Below are 15,442 nucleotides of genomic sequence, written 5' to 3'. Positions count from 1 at the left end.
GTCAGTGGGAGGAATAGTGCCCCATCATTGGTGTCACTGATACCAATGATGGGGCATTATTCCTCCCACTGACACCAACGATGGGGCACTTTTCCTCCCCCCCACTGACACCAACGATTGGGCACTATTCCTCCCCCCCCCCACTGACACCAATGATGGGGCACTATTCCACCCCCACTGACACCAATCATGGAGCACTATTACACCCCCCACTGACACCAATCATGGGATACTATTCCTACCCCCCACTGACACCAACGATGGGGCACTTTTCCTCCCCCTTACTGACACCAACGATGGGGCACTATTCCTCCACCCCCCCACTGACACCAATGATGGGATACTATTCCTCCCACTGACACCAATGTTGGGACACTATTCCTCCCACTGACACCAATGATGGGACACTATTCCTCCAACTGACACCAAAGATGGGGCACTATTCCACTGACACCAATAATGGGGTGCTATTCCCCCCACTGATACTAATGATGGGGCACTATTCCTGCCACTGATACCAATGATGGGGCATTATTCCTCCCACTGACACCAATGATGGGGCGCTATTCCTCCCACTGACACCAATGATGGGGCACTATTCCTCCCACTGATACCAATGATGGGGCACTATTCCTCCCACTGATACCAATGATGGGGCACTATTCCTCCCACTGACACCAATGATGGGGCACTATTCCTCCCACTGACGCCAATGATGAGGCACGATTCTTCCCACTGGTGTTCCCACCCTCGGCTTATACTCGAGTCAATAGTTTTTCCCAGTTTTTTGTGGTAAAATTAGGTACCTCGGCTTATATTTGGGTCGGCTTATACTCGAGTATATACGGTAATTGGTTTTCAATGCATTCCTTTGGAAAACCAGGTTTCGGTTTACGAATTTTTCGCAATACGAAAAGTCCTGCAGGACACATTAAATTTGTAAACCGAGGTACACCTCTATACAACTACCAGTTAATCCTTGAGATTATTAAATGTAATACGAAGGAGGAGCAGCCACCTTGGGAGAGGGATAAGTGCTAGCCAGTGATGCAAGTTCCATAGGCCTGCTGGCTCAGTAGTTAGTGTACTCTACCGAGCGGCTGGGTCCCTATTATAGGGCCTGCTGAAGAATGCAACCCTTCTAGAGACTGAGCCTGGAACCATGGCATGTAAACTAGCCACAAAGAAAGGATTGACATTTTAATTTAGCATTTTCATACAGCAAAATGCATGAGTTTTTCTCCATTAAGAGACAAGTGTGAACAGCTTTATATTTTCTAAAGTTAATGAAAACATTTTTATTGATAAATAAAATTAAATTAAAATATTAATAGCTCATAAAAGAGGATTTTTACCATACTCCCCCACATTTGGTGGTGAGTTCTGTCAAGTTTAGATACTCACCAACCCAGCGGATCCAGGGCTTTCCAGCTGAGATCCTCTTCTCATCTAGCAGCGTTGTGTCCCGTGCCGCCATGTTTTACTGTGATGTCATTAATAGGCAGCTGGCAGTTCTGGTGATGCAACACTAGGCCCTACCCCTCTATGTTTCCTCAATGAAAGACTATGCGAGTACAGCCCAAGGAAAGAGGGGCGGGTCGGGACCCAACAATTTATGGGAAAAAAAGGTGAATGAAGGGAACAAAAACAGCCCCAATTATGCAGAAGACAGGAGGAGGGGAGGAGTGGAGAGATGTAGTATTGGATGGTAAAAATCTACTTTAATTCATAACTCCGGGTTTGACTGAACTTTAAATAGTTTGTTTGGACCAAGTTCGCCCAAACTAACGATCACCTTCACTAATGGGCGTGTTGCTGTATGTAGCATTAGCTACGTACAGTATGCAGTGCTGTGTTCTCACAAGACAGAGACTTCCCATCATGTACCTGGACATGTAAGGATGAGCACTGCTCAGCCATTTAGAGGAAGCTTTGCATTTTTTGAAGGAATGCAAGGCTTCCTCGGATTAGCTGAGGAGGAGGAGCAGGTGGATGCCCTCTCCACCTCACCCAATTAGAGGAAGCCTTGTATGCATTCAGAAAATACAAATCTTCCTCTGAATGGCTGAGAAGCAATCAGCCCATCTCAGTTTTGTTCCAGGAATGGGATAGGAAGTCTCCACTCCAATGCCGGAACACAGCGCAGTATACTGTACGCAGCTGATGCTATATGAGGTTATACAGCACTCACAGCAAATGCATCAGTTAGTGAAGGAAGAGTTTGCTTGGACCAACGTGGTTCAAACAAACTAATTCAAGTTCACTCAAATCAGGAGTTAGGCTTTAAGTAATTAGTAATAGAGATTACTTTATTAGCTTTAGAAAGCCTACCGATGCCAGAAGAGGTGATGAAGAACAAGGGATTGATTAATCATGGATCAAAGCAATATGAAAGGTCCACAGTACATCATATACTGTATTTGAAACCAACAAGATTAGAAATCACGATTGCAGGTGATAAGGTTACCTTCCGTTTGGTCATCTTCCACTATACTTTGTTCTTTACTTGCTCGAGGTATAAATGGGCCTTCTGACTCTTGAGCATTTCCCCAGTTCCATGTGTCAGGTGTATGTGGCAAGCTTCTATCAGACCCTCTCTGGGCCGCACTTTGTACATTGCTTGGAGGAAGAGGAGCCTGTTGTACTGGTTCAGAATGTAGAGGCAGAGGTACTTCTGACACATGAGGCACTGTGTATTCATACGTTATGTGGGGAATCTTTCCATTGAAGTTGTAGTACTAAATACAGAAGAATACACTAAATAAGATACATATATGTTATAATATAATGTTTTCATAAACTACAAAATAAGAAAGCTCTGCAATAAACACATGGACATCACCCATGTTAGGCACAGATATTTTAACTAAAAGGCCCAACTCCACAACACAAATTATTTTAGTTTTGAACAGAGTGAGGCAGGGCTAGAACCCCTGCCAGGATTTTATAGCTGCCATTGTGTAGATGTCCCTATACTTTATGTCCTAGTGTCATATAGTTTGTCAGGGTCAGAAAATGTTAAGATGTTACCAGAGCAGCAATTAAGAAGACAAAGTGATAAGAGTTTCTAGTCTTTCCCCATGCCATCCAAAACTGACAAGATATTCTTGGCTGGATTTGGAGGAAGGAAGGAAGGAAGGAAGGAAGGAAGGAAGGAAGGAAGGAAGGAAGGAAGGAAGGAAGGAAGGAAGGAAGGAAGGAAGGAAGGAAGGAAGGAAAGAAAGAAAGAAAGAAAGAAAGAAAGAAAGAAAGGGCAGGTAACATTACATTTATAGAGAACCTGTGCCCAGATCATGCACACTAAGGCTCCATGCACACTAGCGTTTTTTTAAGCTCAAAAAACGCTGGTAAAAATGCTGGATAAATAACGCAGGTAATAGCGTTTTTTAGTAGCGCTTTAGTAGCATTGTAGTAGCGTTTAGGAGTGTTAGTGTTTTTTAACGTTTTTACAGTGTATATATATATATATATATATATATAAAGTAGCAAAAAGCTGTTAGGAGCGTTTTAGTAGCATTTAGTAGTGCTTAGGAGTGTTTAAAAAAACAAACAACAAAAACAATATTTTTTCAGGATAACACTATTTAGCTTCTAGGAGCAGAAAAAATGTGTGCATGGAGCTTAAAATATTTACATATTCAAAACAATCAGTAATTTCATTTTCCAAGTTCACAACACAGGTGTTAACCATTTCTTGCCAGCCATAGGCATATATGCGGCCTCTCAGAGGGACTTTATGTAGAGCGCCCGCATATATGCGGGCCTGTGTAAACAAGTTACTGCGCTGAGAGCGCACTCCCTGCACGATCCCAGCACGGTAGCCAGCAGGGATCACTAAGCTCCCAATGCATACTTGCATACTTGCGATTGGAAGCTTTCTTTTCATGTGATCACTGTTACAGCCAATCACAGCAGTCACATGACTCAAATGCCCGCCTCCACCTCCCAGCTTTTAGAACTCTTAAAGGGCCAAGAGACAGTTGGTGGGAAGGGGTTATATATTTGTTTGTTTTCTGTGGTGGGCAGATCTTGGCAGCCTGCCGGCCCTTTAATGAAAACAACCAGCAGATGTTTCTAAACTTTTATGCTTTATTCACAATTGACCATTTTGGAAGCTCCAAAACGCTTAGGTAGAAAATATAAATTATTCTTTATGAAGATGGTTCATATCTCCACTCCAATTTGCCTGAAGCCAAACGCCTGAAGCTCAAAAAAGTTTTGGAGCTACTTATGTAGCTCAATTTGGGCAGATTGGTGCATATTTGAAGAGCTTCTTGTCCACAGAAATGCATGGAAACACTTGATTCAAGAGTTTTTGAGCGTTTTCTGCAGGTTATTAGGAGCCAGCACCCGCTGGCATCCTAACAACCTGGGACTAATCCTTGCTGTCAGCAAGCAGCAGGGATGAGTGATCTCTTGTTAAAAAGCCAACACCCGCCAGCATCCTAACAACCATGAGTCATCCTTGCTGTAAGCAGTGATCTGGTTTTGATTTTAAAGGGGGACCCAGGACAAAAAAAAACCCAACAAAACAATGTGTGCCCCCCAAAAAAAACTCCATACTAGGCCCTTTGGTCTAATATGGATTTTAAGGGGAAACCAACACCAAAAAATGTTGTGGGTTCCCCACCCAAAATGCAGCCTGGCAGGCCAGGAAAGGTGGAGGACCTAGCGAGTGGCACCCTCCCTTCCTGAACCATACCAGGCCACATGTCCTCAACATGGGCAACTTGTCCCTATGTTGATGCGGACAAGGGCCTCTTTCCCACAACCATGACCTGGAAAAATACCAGAAAAAAAAATGCAACACTCATGTGTGAATGCGGCCTTAGAAACAACTGAAGCCCAACTTTAGAGCCTATGTTGTGATCTTCGTGAATATTTGAGAATGAATACCTTCACAATAAATGGAACTAGAGAGTTCAGAGATGATTTGTGTTAAGGGCTCATGCACATGGGTGTACTGCAGCATACATCATAAAATACAGTTTTATTTCCATGCCTGGGAGTCACAAGTGTTGCATACACCCACCTGTACAAGTGAGATACAGGATGTATGCGGTATATGCAGCTCCAAGTATAAATAGGCATACACCTACAGACATACACCCACAGATACAGACAGTCTGCACCCAGGAGTGTACACCATGTTTACAGAGCGTACACCCACTTATAGTCATATTCTGTAGTTCATTGGTTCAGGCGGCCATACAAAATACCCGAAGCTCCTGGGTGCCGAAATACAGCCAAGTTGTACATTATATGCTGCAATATGCTTGTGTGCATGAGCCCTTAAGCTCTTTTACTGCTGTTAACTATTCAAATAGTGTATTGTCCAAAGTTTGGGCATAGGTGCACTTTAAATATTAATTTAGTGAATCTGAATAGCAAGAGACAAGTTTCTTAAAGTGGTTGTAAACCCTTACATAGATCCATTGAAGTGACTGGCCTCAGATAATACGCAGAGATGAAACAAATCCTCCTACATGCGTTGTAACTGTTTATTTGCAGTCTTCTCTACATCTGTTCAAAGTGCTGAATTCATAAGCTTGTCTGGGAGTTCAGAAAAAAGGAGGCGGAGAGCTGAAGTTGCACTCTGCAGAGCTCAGTAAGGAGAGCTCTGAGAGCTGATTGGAAAAAAAGAGACACACACCCCTCCACAGAGCTCACAATAACAGAGCTGAGGCTGTCAAACTGATGGAGGTCCCTCCCTTGTCACCATTATTCTCTTGGTGCCAGGAAAACTTGTCAAAAGTGATTCATGCTGATAGCAGAAGAACACAGCAGCAGATAGAAATGACACTTAGTGCTATTAACTGAGACAAGTACACACTATAGAGGGATATGCTTTGTTCATATTTCATGTCTGAAGTTTACAACCGCTTTAAAGGTAAACAGAAGGGCTGGGGTCTCACACACACACCATGACACTGAGGGACTGGTTGGTTGGCCCTGGAGTAGTCAGATATTCCAGTCCCTCACTCTGTACATTTGATGGCCGCCTATATTTGACCAGCGTCCCAGCAACTCGGAAATTCTGAGGGTTGTCCATCATCATATTCCCGTTAATGTAAAAATTCCCTGCAGAGTCGGCCAAAGCTGAGAGGAAAAAAATAAAATAGGATAAAAGTAACAAGAAAGTATATAATACAGTATAAAGACATATTGAACATTCAATGTGAAGCAGTATTAAATTTCCCTTAGTTCCAGTGAAAGGAACTCTTAAAGTGGAGTACTCACGCTGTCAAAACATAAAAGTCAGCAGCTACAAAAAACTGTAGCTGCTGACTTTTAAAAAACACACACTTACCTGTCCCTCGGTCCCGCGGCGTGTCCCCTGCAGCCCATTTTACCGTCCATCTTCTCTACCTGGGTACCGGCATCTTCAGTGTGGGCACCCGGCTGTGACAGTTTGCGGCTTCACAGCTGGGTACCCACTGCGCATGCGTGAGTAGCACTGCGCTTCCTAAATGGTCCTGTAGTCTTCTGGGACCTGTCACGTGTCCCAAAAGATTACGGGGAGGGAGGAAGGGAGTATACCTTCCACTTCCGGTCGCCTAGGTGATCGGAGCGGAAGTGGGAGCGGGTACCTGTCAAATTCGGGTACCCGCTCCCCCCCCCCCAAAGGTGCCAATCCTTAATGGGGAGCGGGGGACCAATCTTTAAAGCGGAACTTCCCCTTTTGGGTGGAGCTACGCTTTAAGGCATCAGCATACCAATAAATTTTGGACAATTTCATGCTCCCAACTTTGTGGGAACAGTTTGGGGATGGCTCCTTCCTGTTCCAACATGACTGCGTACCAGCGCACAAAGCAAGGTCCATAAATACATGGAGGAGTGAGTTTGGGGTGGAGGAACTTGACTGGCCTGCACAGAGTCCTGACCTCAACCCAATAGAACACCTCTGGGATGAATTAGAGCAGAGACTGCAAGCCAGGCCTTCTTGTCTGACATCAGTGCCTGAACACACAAATGCACTTCTGGAAGAACGGTCAAACAATCCCATAGACACACTCCTAAACCTTGTGGACAGCCTTCCCAGAAGAGTTGAAGCTGTTATAGCTGCAAAGGGTGGGCCAATTCAATATTGAACCCTTGATGCAATTAAAGTTCTTGTGCGTGTAAAGGCAGGCGACCTAATACCTTTGACAATATACAGTCAGGTCCATAAATATTGGGACATCGACACAATTCTAACATTTTTGGCTCTATACACCACCACAATGGATTTGAAATGAAACAAACAAGATGTACTTTAACTGCAGACTGTCCGCTTTAATTTGAGGGTATTTACATCCAAATCAGGTGAACTGTATAGGAATTACAACAGTTTGCATATGTGCCTCCCACTTGTTAAGGGACCAAAAGTAATGGGACAGAATAAAAATCATAAATCAAACTTTCACTTTTTAATACTTGGTTGCAAATCCTTTGCAGTCAACTACAGCCTGAAGTCTGGAACACATAGACATCACCAGACGCTCGGTTTCATCCCTGGTGATGCTCTGCCAGGCCTCTACTGCAACTGTCTTCAGTTCCTGCTTGTTCTTGGGGCATTTTCCCTTCAGTTTTGTCTTCAGCAAGTGAAATGCATGCTCCATCGGATTCAGGTCAGGTGATTGACTTGGCCATTGCATAACATTCCACTTTTTTCTCTTAAAAAACTCTTTAGTTGCTTTTGCAGTATGCTTTGGGTCGTTGTCCATCTGCACTGTGAAGCGTCCAATGAGTTCTGAAGCATTTGGCTGAATATGAGCAGATAATATTGCCCGAAACACTTCAGAATTCATCCGGCTGCTTTTGTCAGCAGTCACATCATCAATAAATTCAACAGAACCAGTTCCATTGGCAGCCATACATGCCCACGCCATGACACTACCACCACCATGCTTCACTGATGAGGTGGTATGCTTAGGATCATGAGCAGTTCCTTTCCTTCTCCATACTCTTCTCTTCCCATCACTCTGGTACAAGTTGATCTTGGTCTCATCTGTCCATAGGATGTTGTTCCAGAACTGTGAAGGCTTTTTTAGATGTCGTTTGGCAAACTCTAATCTGGCCTTCCTGTTTTTGAGGCTCACCAATGGTTTCCATCTTGTGGTGAACCCTCTGTATTCACTCTGGTGAAGTCTTCTGTTGATTGTTGACTTTGACACACATACACCTACCTCCTGGAGAGTGTTCTTGATCTGGCCAACTGTTGTGAAGGGTGTTTTCTTCACCAGGGAAAGAATTCTTCGGTCATCCACCACAGTTGTTTTTCGTGGTCTTCCGGGTCTTTTGGTGTTGCTGAGCTCACCGGTGCGTTCCTTCTTTTTAAGAATGTTCCAAACAGTTGTTTTGGCCACGCCTAATGTTTTTGCTATCTCTCTGATGGGTTTATTTTGTTTTTTCAGCCTAATGATGGCTTGCTTCACTGATAGTGACAGCTCTTTGGATCTCATCTTGAGAGTTGACAGCAACAGATTCCAAATGCAAAAAGCACACTTGAAATTAACTCTGGACCTTTTATCTGCTCATTGTAATTGGGATAATGAGGGAATAACACACACCTGGCCATGGAACAGCTGAGAAGCCAATTGTCCCATTACTTTTGGTCCCTTAACAAGTGGGAGGCACATATGCAAACTGTTGTAATTCCTACACCGTTCACCTGATTTGGATGTAAATACCCTCAAATTAAAGCTGACAGTCTGCAGTTAAAGCACATCTTGTTTGTTTAATTTAAAATCCATTGTGGTGGTGTATAGAGCCAAAAATGTTAGAATTGTGTCGATGTCCCAATATTTATGGACCTGACTGTAGTGTATTAGTCGGACTCAGCAGGAGGTGTGTTGGATCTCTGCGAAGAGACTACAGCTTCCCCACAGGGAGCAAGGGTCCTACTCTTTAAGTTTATGCAATGGAATGCTTGGTGCACTAGCAAACAAATGGAAAACTGTAAAAAACAGATTAGAATTAACTAATATAATCCATAAATACCAACCATACTTTCTCACCTAGTATGTTTTCTGTATTTCTTTTTTCTGTGATCAAGATGTCAAAAGCACCAGCTGGGATTGTTGTGATAAGAGCATAACCTGAAAAGAGTAACAAGGATGTAATAGATGAATGCAACATAAAGCAGTAAAAAATTGTATACAATTACAATTCAACATGAAATTGTAAATTTAAAAAATATACTGTATGTCATCATTAAATAGTATTTGATATGTAATACTGCATAAAACTGAGTATTTAGAGCACCGTATCACATCGTTATCACATCGTATTCTATTATTATTGTTTACTGAAATGATCACATTGTACAAGGGATGTCATCATGCAGGTATACCTAGATGCATGATGGCTAAATACAGCCCTGGATGCCATGAGACTACAGCCTTCACAAGTGAAGCCACCAGTACCAAAAGTCTATGAGGCAGTGTCAAGAATGTCAGCCGTAAAAAACCTTCAGAAAAGTGCAGCCATATGATTTAAACTGGGAAAAATACAGCCAGACTTTCAGGGTTATATAATCCTGCTTCTTGGAGACATAAAGTTGAACTAAAGTCAAATATTTTTTTCCATGTTGGATAGCTTGGGAACTCTAACCCTATCAGGTTTATTTTTGCTATCTATATCCAATTGGGGAGATCTCCCTTCACTCCCTGTCCAATTGCCAAAACAGAAAGAGACAAAAAATCCTCCTAAAGTGACGGAACCTCTGGTTGTCACCAGAATTCGCATCCTAATTGGAAAACATTCTCACTCTTCCTGTTCTGGGACAACCCAAAATGTAGGATTTTCTATTACTTTCGCTGATAATGGTAAACAGGACAAATAGAGAGGGTCAATCTCCGAGGCCCCATTCACACCTGAGCGTTTAGTAGTTTGAAGCTCCAAAACGCTCAGGGAGAAAAAAATCAATATCACTCTTTGGAGATGGTTTACATCTCCATTCCAAGTCACCTGAAGCAGAACGCCTAAAGCTCAAAAAAGTTTTGGAGTTACTTTTGTAGCTCCATTTGGCAGATTGATGCTTTTTAATTCCCATAGAGATACATGGAAACGATTAAATCGCATTTTCATGCACTTTAACACGTTTTTCTAGCATGGCAAAACGTGACAACAATTGGTATATCAAATAATAATAGTGTGGAGCTAAAATCAAATTAAATGAAATAATTAAGTGACAAATAACAACAAAAACACCAGAACTCAAAAAGCCAGAAACCACCTGAACAAATCACATGCAAACACCCATAAATAAGCACTACAAATCACAGGAAAAAATACACAACAACAATAACTCAGGTGTGAATGGGGCCTAATGAGGACAATAAAAACCTGCTCTAATCCCTCTCCACGCTATCCAAAACAAAAAAAAAAATGCCTTTATTCATATCTTAAGCAAACATTGTAGGGTCCACACCTGTGCATATCAGAGTTTTTATGAAATTTGTCTCTGTAAGACTGGTTTAGGTAGCAGCATTCCAGTGTTTGGCATATATCAGAATTCTGCTACTCAAAGCTCACAATTACCAATTGCAAAGAAACTCTGACAGACACTGTTACAGCTTCCACAGAAACTCATACATGTAAACTTGAGACCTGAAGAAGGGTAATTTTGTAACCCCTGAAATGCAATTGCTGAATTTTTCCACTCACTTTATCAATAAAATATTGGATCATAACCACCAAGTATGGCTCACTGTTTAGGGCACCTCTCACCCACTCTGGAGAAAGTTTATTAAATGACCATCACCCAGATTGGCACCTCCATGAATTTGAGCAGCCTATGACCAAAACAGGACCATATGGGATGACAATCTGCCTCGACAATTTAGGATTCAATCCACAGACACAGTCTACTTTATACCATTGGCCAACGCCATCCACACTCAAAAGTGTAGCAATGTCACAGTTCATGATTTTATTCTTGGTTAAAACCTAACAAAGAGTGAAAATATAAAATTATTGCTTTACTTTTCACTAAACTTTCATAGCCACCAACAGAGAAAAACAGGTTGCAGAAGACATCCCAAGCAGACTATGAGCACATAACTGGAAGTCATAAAACTGGAGATTGTAAGCCTTTCCTGCCATGGGTGAAGTCACACTGCATGCTCTGAACATTGATGTGCATGTCGAATGATCTTCTGAGACTCTGATCCTCCATAAAGGAACAAAGAGATTCATAATATAGTGTCTGCAATGTTTTTATGATCCTTGACCACACTTGGGATTTCATGCATCATTTAGACAATAATCAGTACGGGGTATTCATTGGAGTCGAGTGACTAAGCAAAATGAATTAAAGAGCTTGAGCAATAAGCTTCTGTACAAATCCTGCATGAGAGGTCGAAAAGCTTGTTAAAACCATCAGACTTTTACATGATGTCTGGGATTGCCTTTAAGAAGCATTTTCATGTTAAACTACTCCATCCATTCAGCCATGTGTTGCCAATAACCAAAAGGATAAGGAAATACCCTATATTTTACAACACACGGATCTGAAAACAAAACTTCAGAGGCTTCAAATGAAAATGTTAAGTGCAAGCGTGCAGTAGACCTTGAAGTGTGTCTAAAGCCAAAACTTTTTTTGAGTTTTGAGTAAAGTTGTGAGGAGTTAGAACCTCTGTCACATTTTTATTGCTGTCTGTGTCCCTGTCGGGGAGATTCACCCTCTCTAAAGCCAGCCATACATGGATCAAAATATGGCCGGTCATGCATGGACTGGTCTAGTTTGGGCCAGCTATTTGTACAGAAGTCAATCTATTGATAGACTTCAGTACAACCAGCCAACAGGATTTTCCTCGCTCAATCAGTGTCACTGGCCATAGCAGGCAAAGCTGACCAGTGTATTCTTACAGCAGGGAAGTCTCCCTGCTGTCAGATAACAAAAGCTCAGCGGGGAGGATTCCTCCATCCTCATTGAGAGTGTGAGTGGGGAAATTGAGTCATTTTTTTCAGTTTGAACAAAAAAAAATGACTCATCCATTGCCTACTTAAAGCAGAACTTCAGTCTCTCAATCAACATTGATTATTTGTAATCTTTATGCTGCTAGCATTAGCAAATAGATAGGAAAGATAGGAAATGTTGCCAAAAGTATTGGGACACCCCTCCAAATCATAGGATTCAGGTGTTCCAATAATCTTCATGGCCACACGTGTATAAAATCAAGCACCTAGGCATGCAGACTGCTTCTACAAACATTTGTGAAAGAATGGGTCGCTCTCAGGAGCTCAGTCAATTCAAGCGTGGTACCGTGATAGGTTGTCACCTGTGCAATAAGTCCATCTGTGAAATTTCCTTGCTATAAATATTCCACGGTCAACTGCTAGTGGTATTATAAGAAAGTGGAAGCAACTCAGCCACAAAGTGGTAGGCCACATAAAATGACAGAGCGTGGTCAGTGCATGCTGAAGTGCACAGTGCACAGAAGTCATCAACTGTCGGCAGAGTCAACAGCTAAAGAACTCCAAACTTTGTGTGGCCTTCAGATTAGCACAACATCAGCGCGTAGAGAGCATCATGGAATGGGTTTCCATGGCCAAGCAGCTGTATCCAAGCCTTACATCACCAAGTGCAATGCAAAGTGTCTGATGCAGTGGAGTGCAGCACACTGCCACTGGACATTAGAGCAGTGGAAACGTGTTCTCTGGAGTGACGAATCATGCTTCTCTGTCTGGCAATCCGATGGAGGTTTCTGGGTTTGGCAGTTCCCAGACTGCATGGAAAGGTTTAGTTTGATGGAGGCAGGATTATGGTGTGGGGTTGTTTTTCAGGGGTTGGGCTTGGCCCCTTAGTTCCAGTAAAAGAGACTCTTAAGGCATCAGCATACCAAGACATTTTGGGCAATTTCATGCTTTCAACTTTGTGGGAATAGTTTGGGGATGGCCCCTTCCTGTTACAACATAACTGCACACCAGTGCACAAAGCAAGGTCCATAAAGACATGGATGAGCGAGTTTGGGGTGGAGGAACTTGACTGTCCTGCACAGAGTCCTGACCTCAATCCGATAGAACACCTCTGGGATGAATTAGAGCGAAGACTGCGAGCCAGGTCTTCTTGTCCGACATCAGTGCCTGATCTCACAAATGCGCTTCTGGAAAAATGGTCAAACATTCCCATAGACACACTCCTAAACCTTGTGGACAGCCTTCCCAGAAGAGTTGAAGCTGTTATAGCTGCAAAGGAAGGCCAACTCAATATTGAACCCTACGGACTAAGACTAGGATGGCATTAAAATTCATGTGCATGTAAAGGCAGGTGTCCCAATACTTTCAGCAATATAGTGTATATTATTTTTATGTATTTTTTTTTTTTTACATTCCTTCATTTATTTCCTGGTTTCAATGCCTAGGCAAATGATGTCATACATCCCAGGAGTCTTCAGAATGGAAGAATGGGTTTGCTAAGCTAAGCACGCCCTCCTTCCTGTATGCCTGAGCTAAGGAAAAATCACCGGAATGATAGCACTAATAAAAACATGACTAAAAATGTTATTCCTTACGGTCTTCCCAAAGCTAGAAAAAAAACACAAAAAAGATGGAGATGGGCTTTCGGCAGGAGATGGGCTTAATTACTTTCTTCTGCAGCCTAGGAGACCCTGAATACAGTTTGGCATGCCCTGGTGGGACTCTGACCCTAACCCATCCCATCTCTCATTGGACCATCATCATCATATGCAGCATTTCTGACCTGAGGAGGAAGTATGAAGGAGCATGAGAAGAAAGTATTAAGTCTGAGCATCATTTGGGTTATATACGTTAGGTCAAGTAAACACAATCGGGAAGCTTATGAAGGTCTTTAAAACATTTTAATTGAACTTCTGAAGCTGTAGTGCTTACAGTCAACAAGCATGTTTTTCTCTAAGCAAGTGAGTAAGAAAATTGAAGGTTATAACAAGATATCGTTCGATATCTTTATCAAGAAAACACTTCCTATACAGTACACACTAACCAGAATGTCATTAAATTGGAATATCAAGTAAAGCCACAATCTAGAAGACGAACAAAAATCTTCAATAGAACTACTGGTCGACTGATCATGTATGCAAAGCCAAACTCCCCATTACATAGCAAAGTGCCTGGAGGGAGGTTGGCTGTCATGGAAGTACAGGGGCACTGTGGTCTACTCTGCAACCTTGCTTGAAAAAAATATAACTGAATAGAATAAAATCATCAAAAGAAAACCTTCCAAAAGTCAGCATCTGAAACATGAAACCTATACATACTTTAAGATAGGGGTATTTTTAACAAAGTGCTGTAATCTGATAAAACAAAAATTTTAAATCTGGCTATAATCACCAAAATACTGTACATCTGGGAAAAAAAGGACACATTTTTGAAGAAAAACACCTTGCAATTGTTAAAGTGTTACCAAACCCACAACAGTAAAATCAGTCTGTATATGCAGGAAAGCATTCTTGTTATACTCATTGTGGACCCTAAGGGGTTAATGCTCTGCATTGTGTAAAATGGATGTTTAATCCCGTCTTCTCTTATCCTCCCCTTCTTTCACTGTCCCTGACTCATCTCTTACTAGAACAAAGCCTTGGGAGCAAACCGCACATGCTCAGTTTAGTGTGTACTGCTAAAGTTTTTTTTGGGGGGGAGAGAGCATGTGATCAGCACAGGGACAGGCAGAGGGTCAGGGGTCCTGTAGTCTCATAGGACAGTCAGAAGAAAAAGAAAACTCCTCCTATAAGCTTTAACCAGTACTCAGCTGGACACTGATAGATGTCACAATACTGCTCTAACTGCTGATGAGAAAAGGTATTTAGCAGTTTATATTTATTAAAATAATTGCATAAATCCTGTCTTCTCTGATCCTCCCCTTCTTCCAGTGTCCCCATCTTATCTCCTGATAAGACATATTGTTTAGGAACATCCTGCACATGCTCAGTTTGGTGCGTATTGCTAGAGATTTTTTTTTCTTGGGAGAGTGCATGCGATCAGCACAGGGCCAATCAGTACTGTCCAGACAGAGGTCAGGCGTTCTGCATCCTCCTAGAGCAGAAAGAAAACTCTTCCTACAAGCTTTAGCCAGTGCTCAGCTGGACACAAATGAAATCACAAGACTGGTGTAACTGCTGATCAAAAAAGTTATTTAGCAGTTTAAAATTTGTAAAATAATAGCATTTCCATGTTGTGTGTACTGTGGGAGACCAGATATAGTGAATGCAGGGTCCTGGGTTTAGTAACACTTTAAGCATGGGATTGCAAACAGAGATTTAGGATTGTCAGTGGCATAGGATGAATTATGCTAGTAAGTGAAGGAATATATTCCACAAAGTATCAAAATTCTGAAGGCTAATCAACGTGCTAAAATCAACTTGCCAAAGCAAGCCATAGATATATTGATTTTTTTTCCTTCCAACACAAGTGGAAGGAAAGAAAATGGATTAATTTCCCCATCAATACAGTCAGTGTTGATGGGGGAATGCCTCCTGCA

The 15,442-nt window shown here is 42.1% G+C and overlaps 1 protein-coding gene across 2 annotated transcripts in view; it reads right to left on the bottom strand.

Moving 5' to 3' along the window:
- Nucleotides 1-15,442, bottom strand: part of LOC149467528 (ADAMTS-like protein 2) — a 105,265-nt gene that overhangs the window by 42,010 nt on the left and 47,813 nt on the right. For both annotated transcript variants that reach the window (XM_089671493.1, XM_089671492.1), the window contains exons 7-9: nucleotides 9,000-9,080; nucleotides 5,924-6,099; nucleotides 2,468-2,738 (exon numbers count right to left, since the gene is read on the bottom strand). In XM_089671493.1, the coding sequence (XP_089527619.1) occupies nucleotides 2,468-2,738; nucleotides 5,924-6,099; nucleotides 9,000-9,080 (528 nt within the window). The remainder of the gene's footprint in view (nucleotides 1-2,467; nucleotides 2,739-5,923; nucleotides 6,100-8,999; nucleotides 9,081-15,442) is intronic.

Source organism: Staurois parvus, unplaced genomic scaffold (assembly GCF_062004578.1).
Source record: "Staurois parvus isolate SC_StPar_1 unplaced genomic scaffold, SC_StPar_1.0 ptg000106l, whole genome shotgun sequence".
In the NCBI taxonomy this organism is placed as follows: domain Eukaryota; kingdom Metazoa; phylum Chordata; class Amphibia; order Anura; family Ranidae; genus Staurois; species Staurois parvus.
The sequence above is the reverse complement of the archived record's forward strand: the minus strand, read 5'-3'. Positions and strand labels throughout refer to the sequence as shown.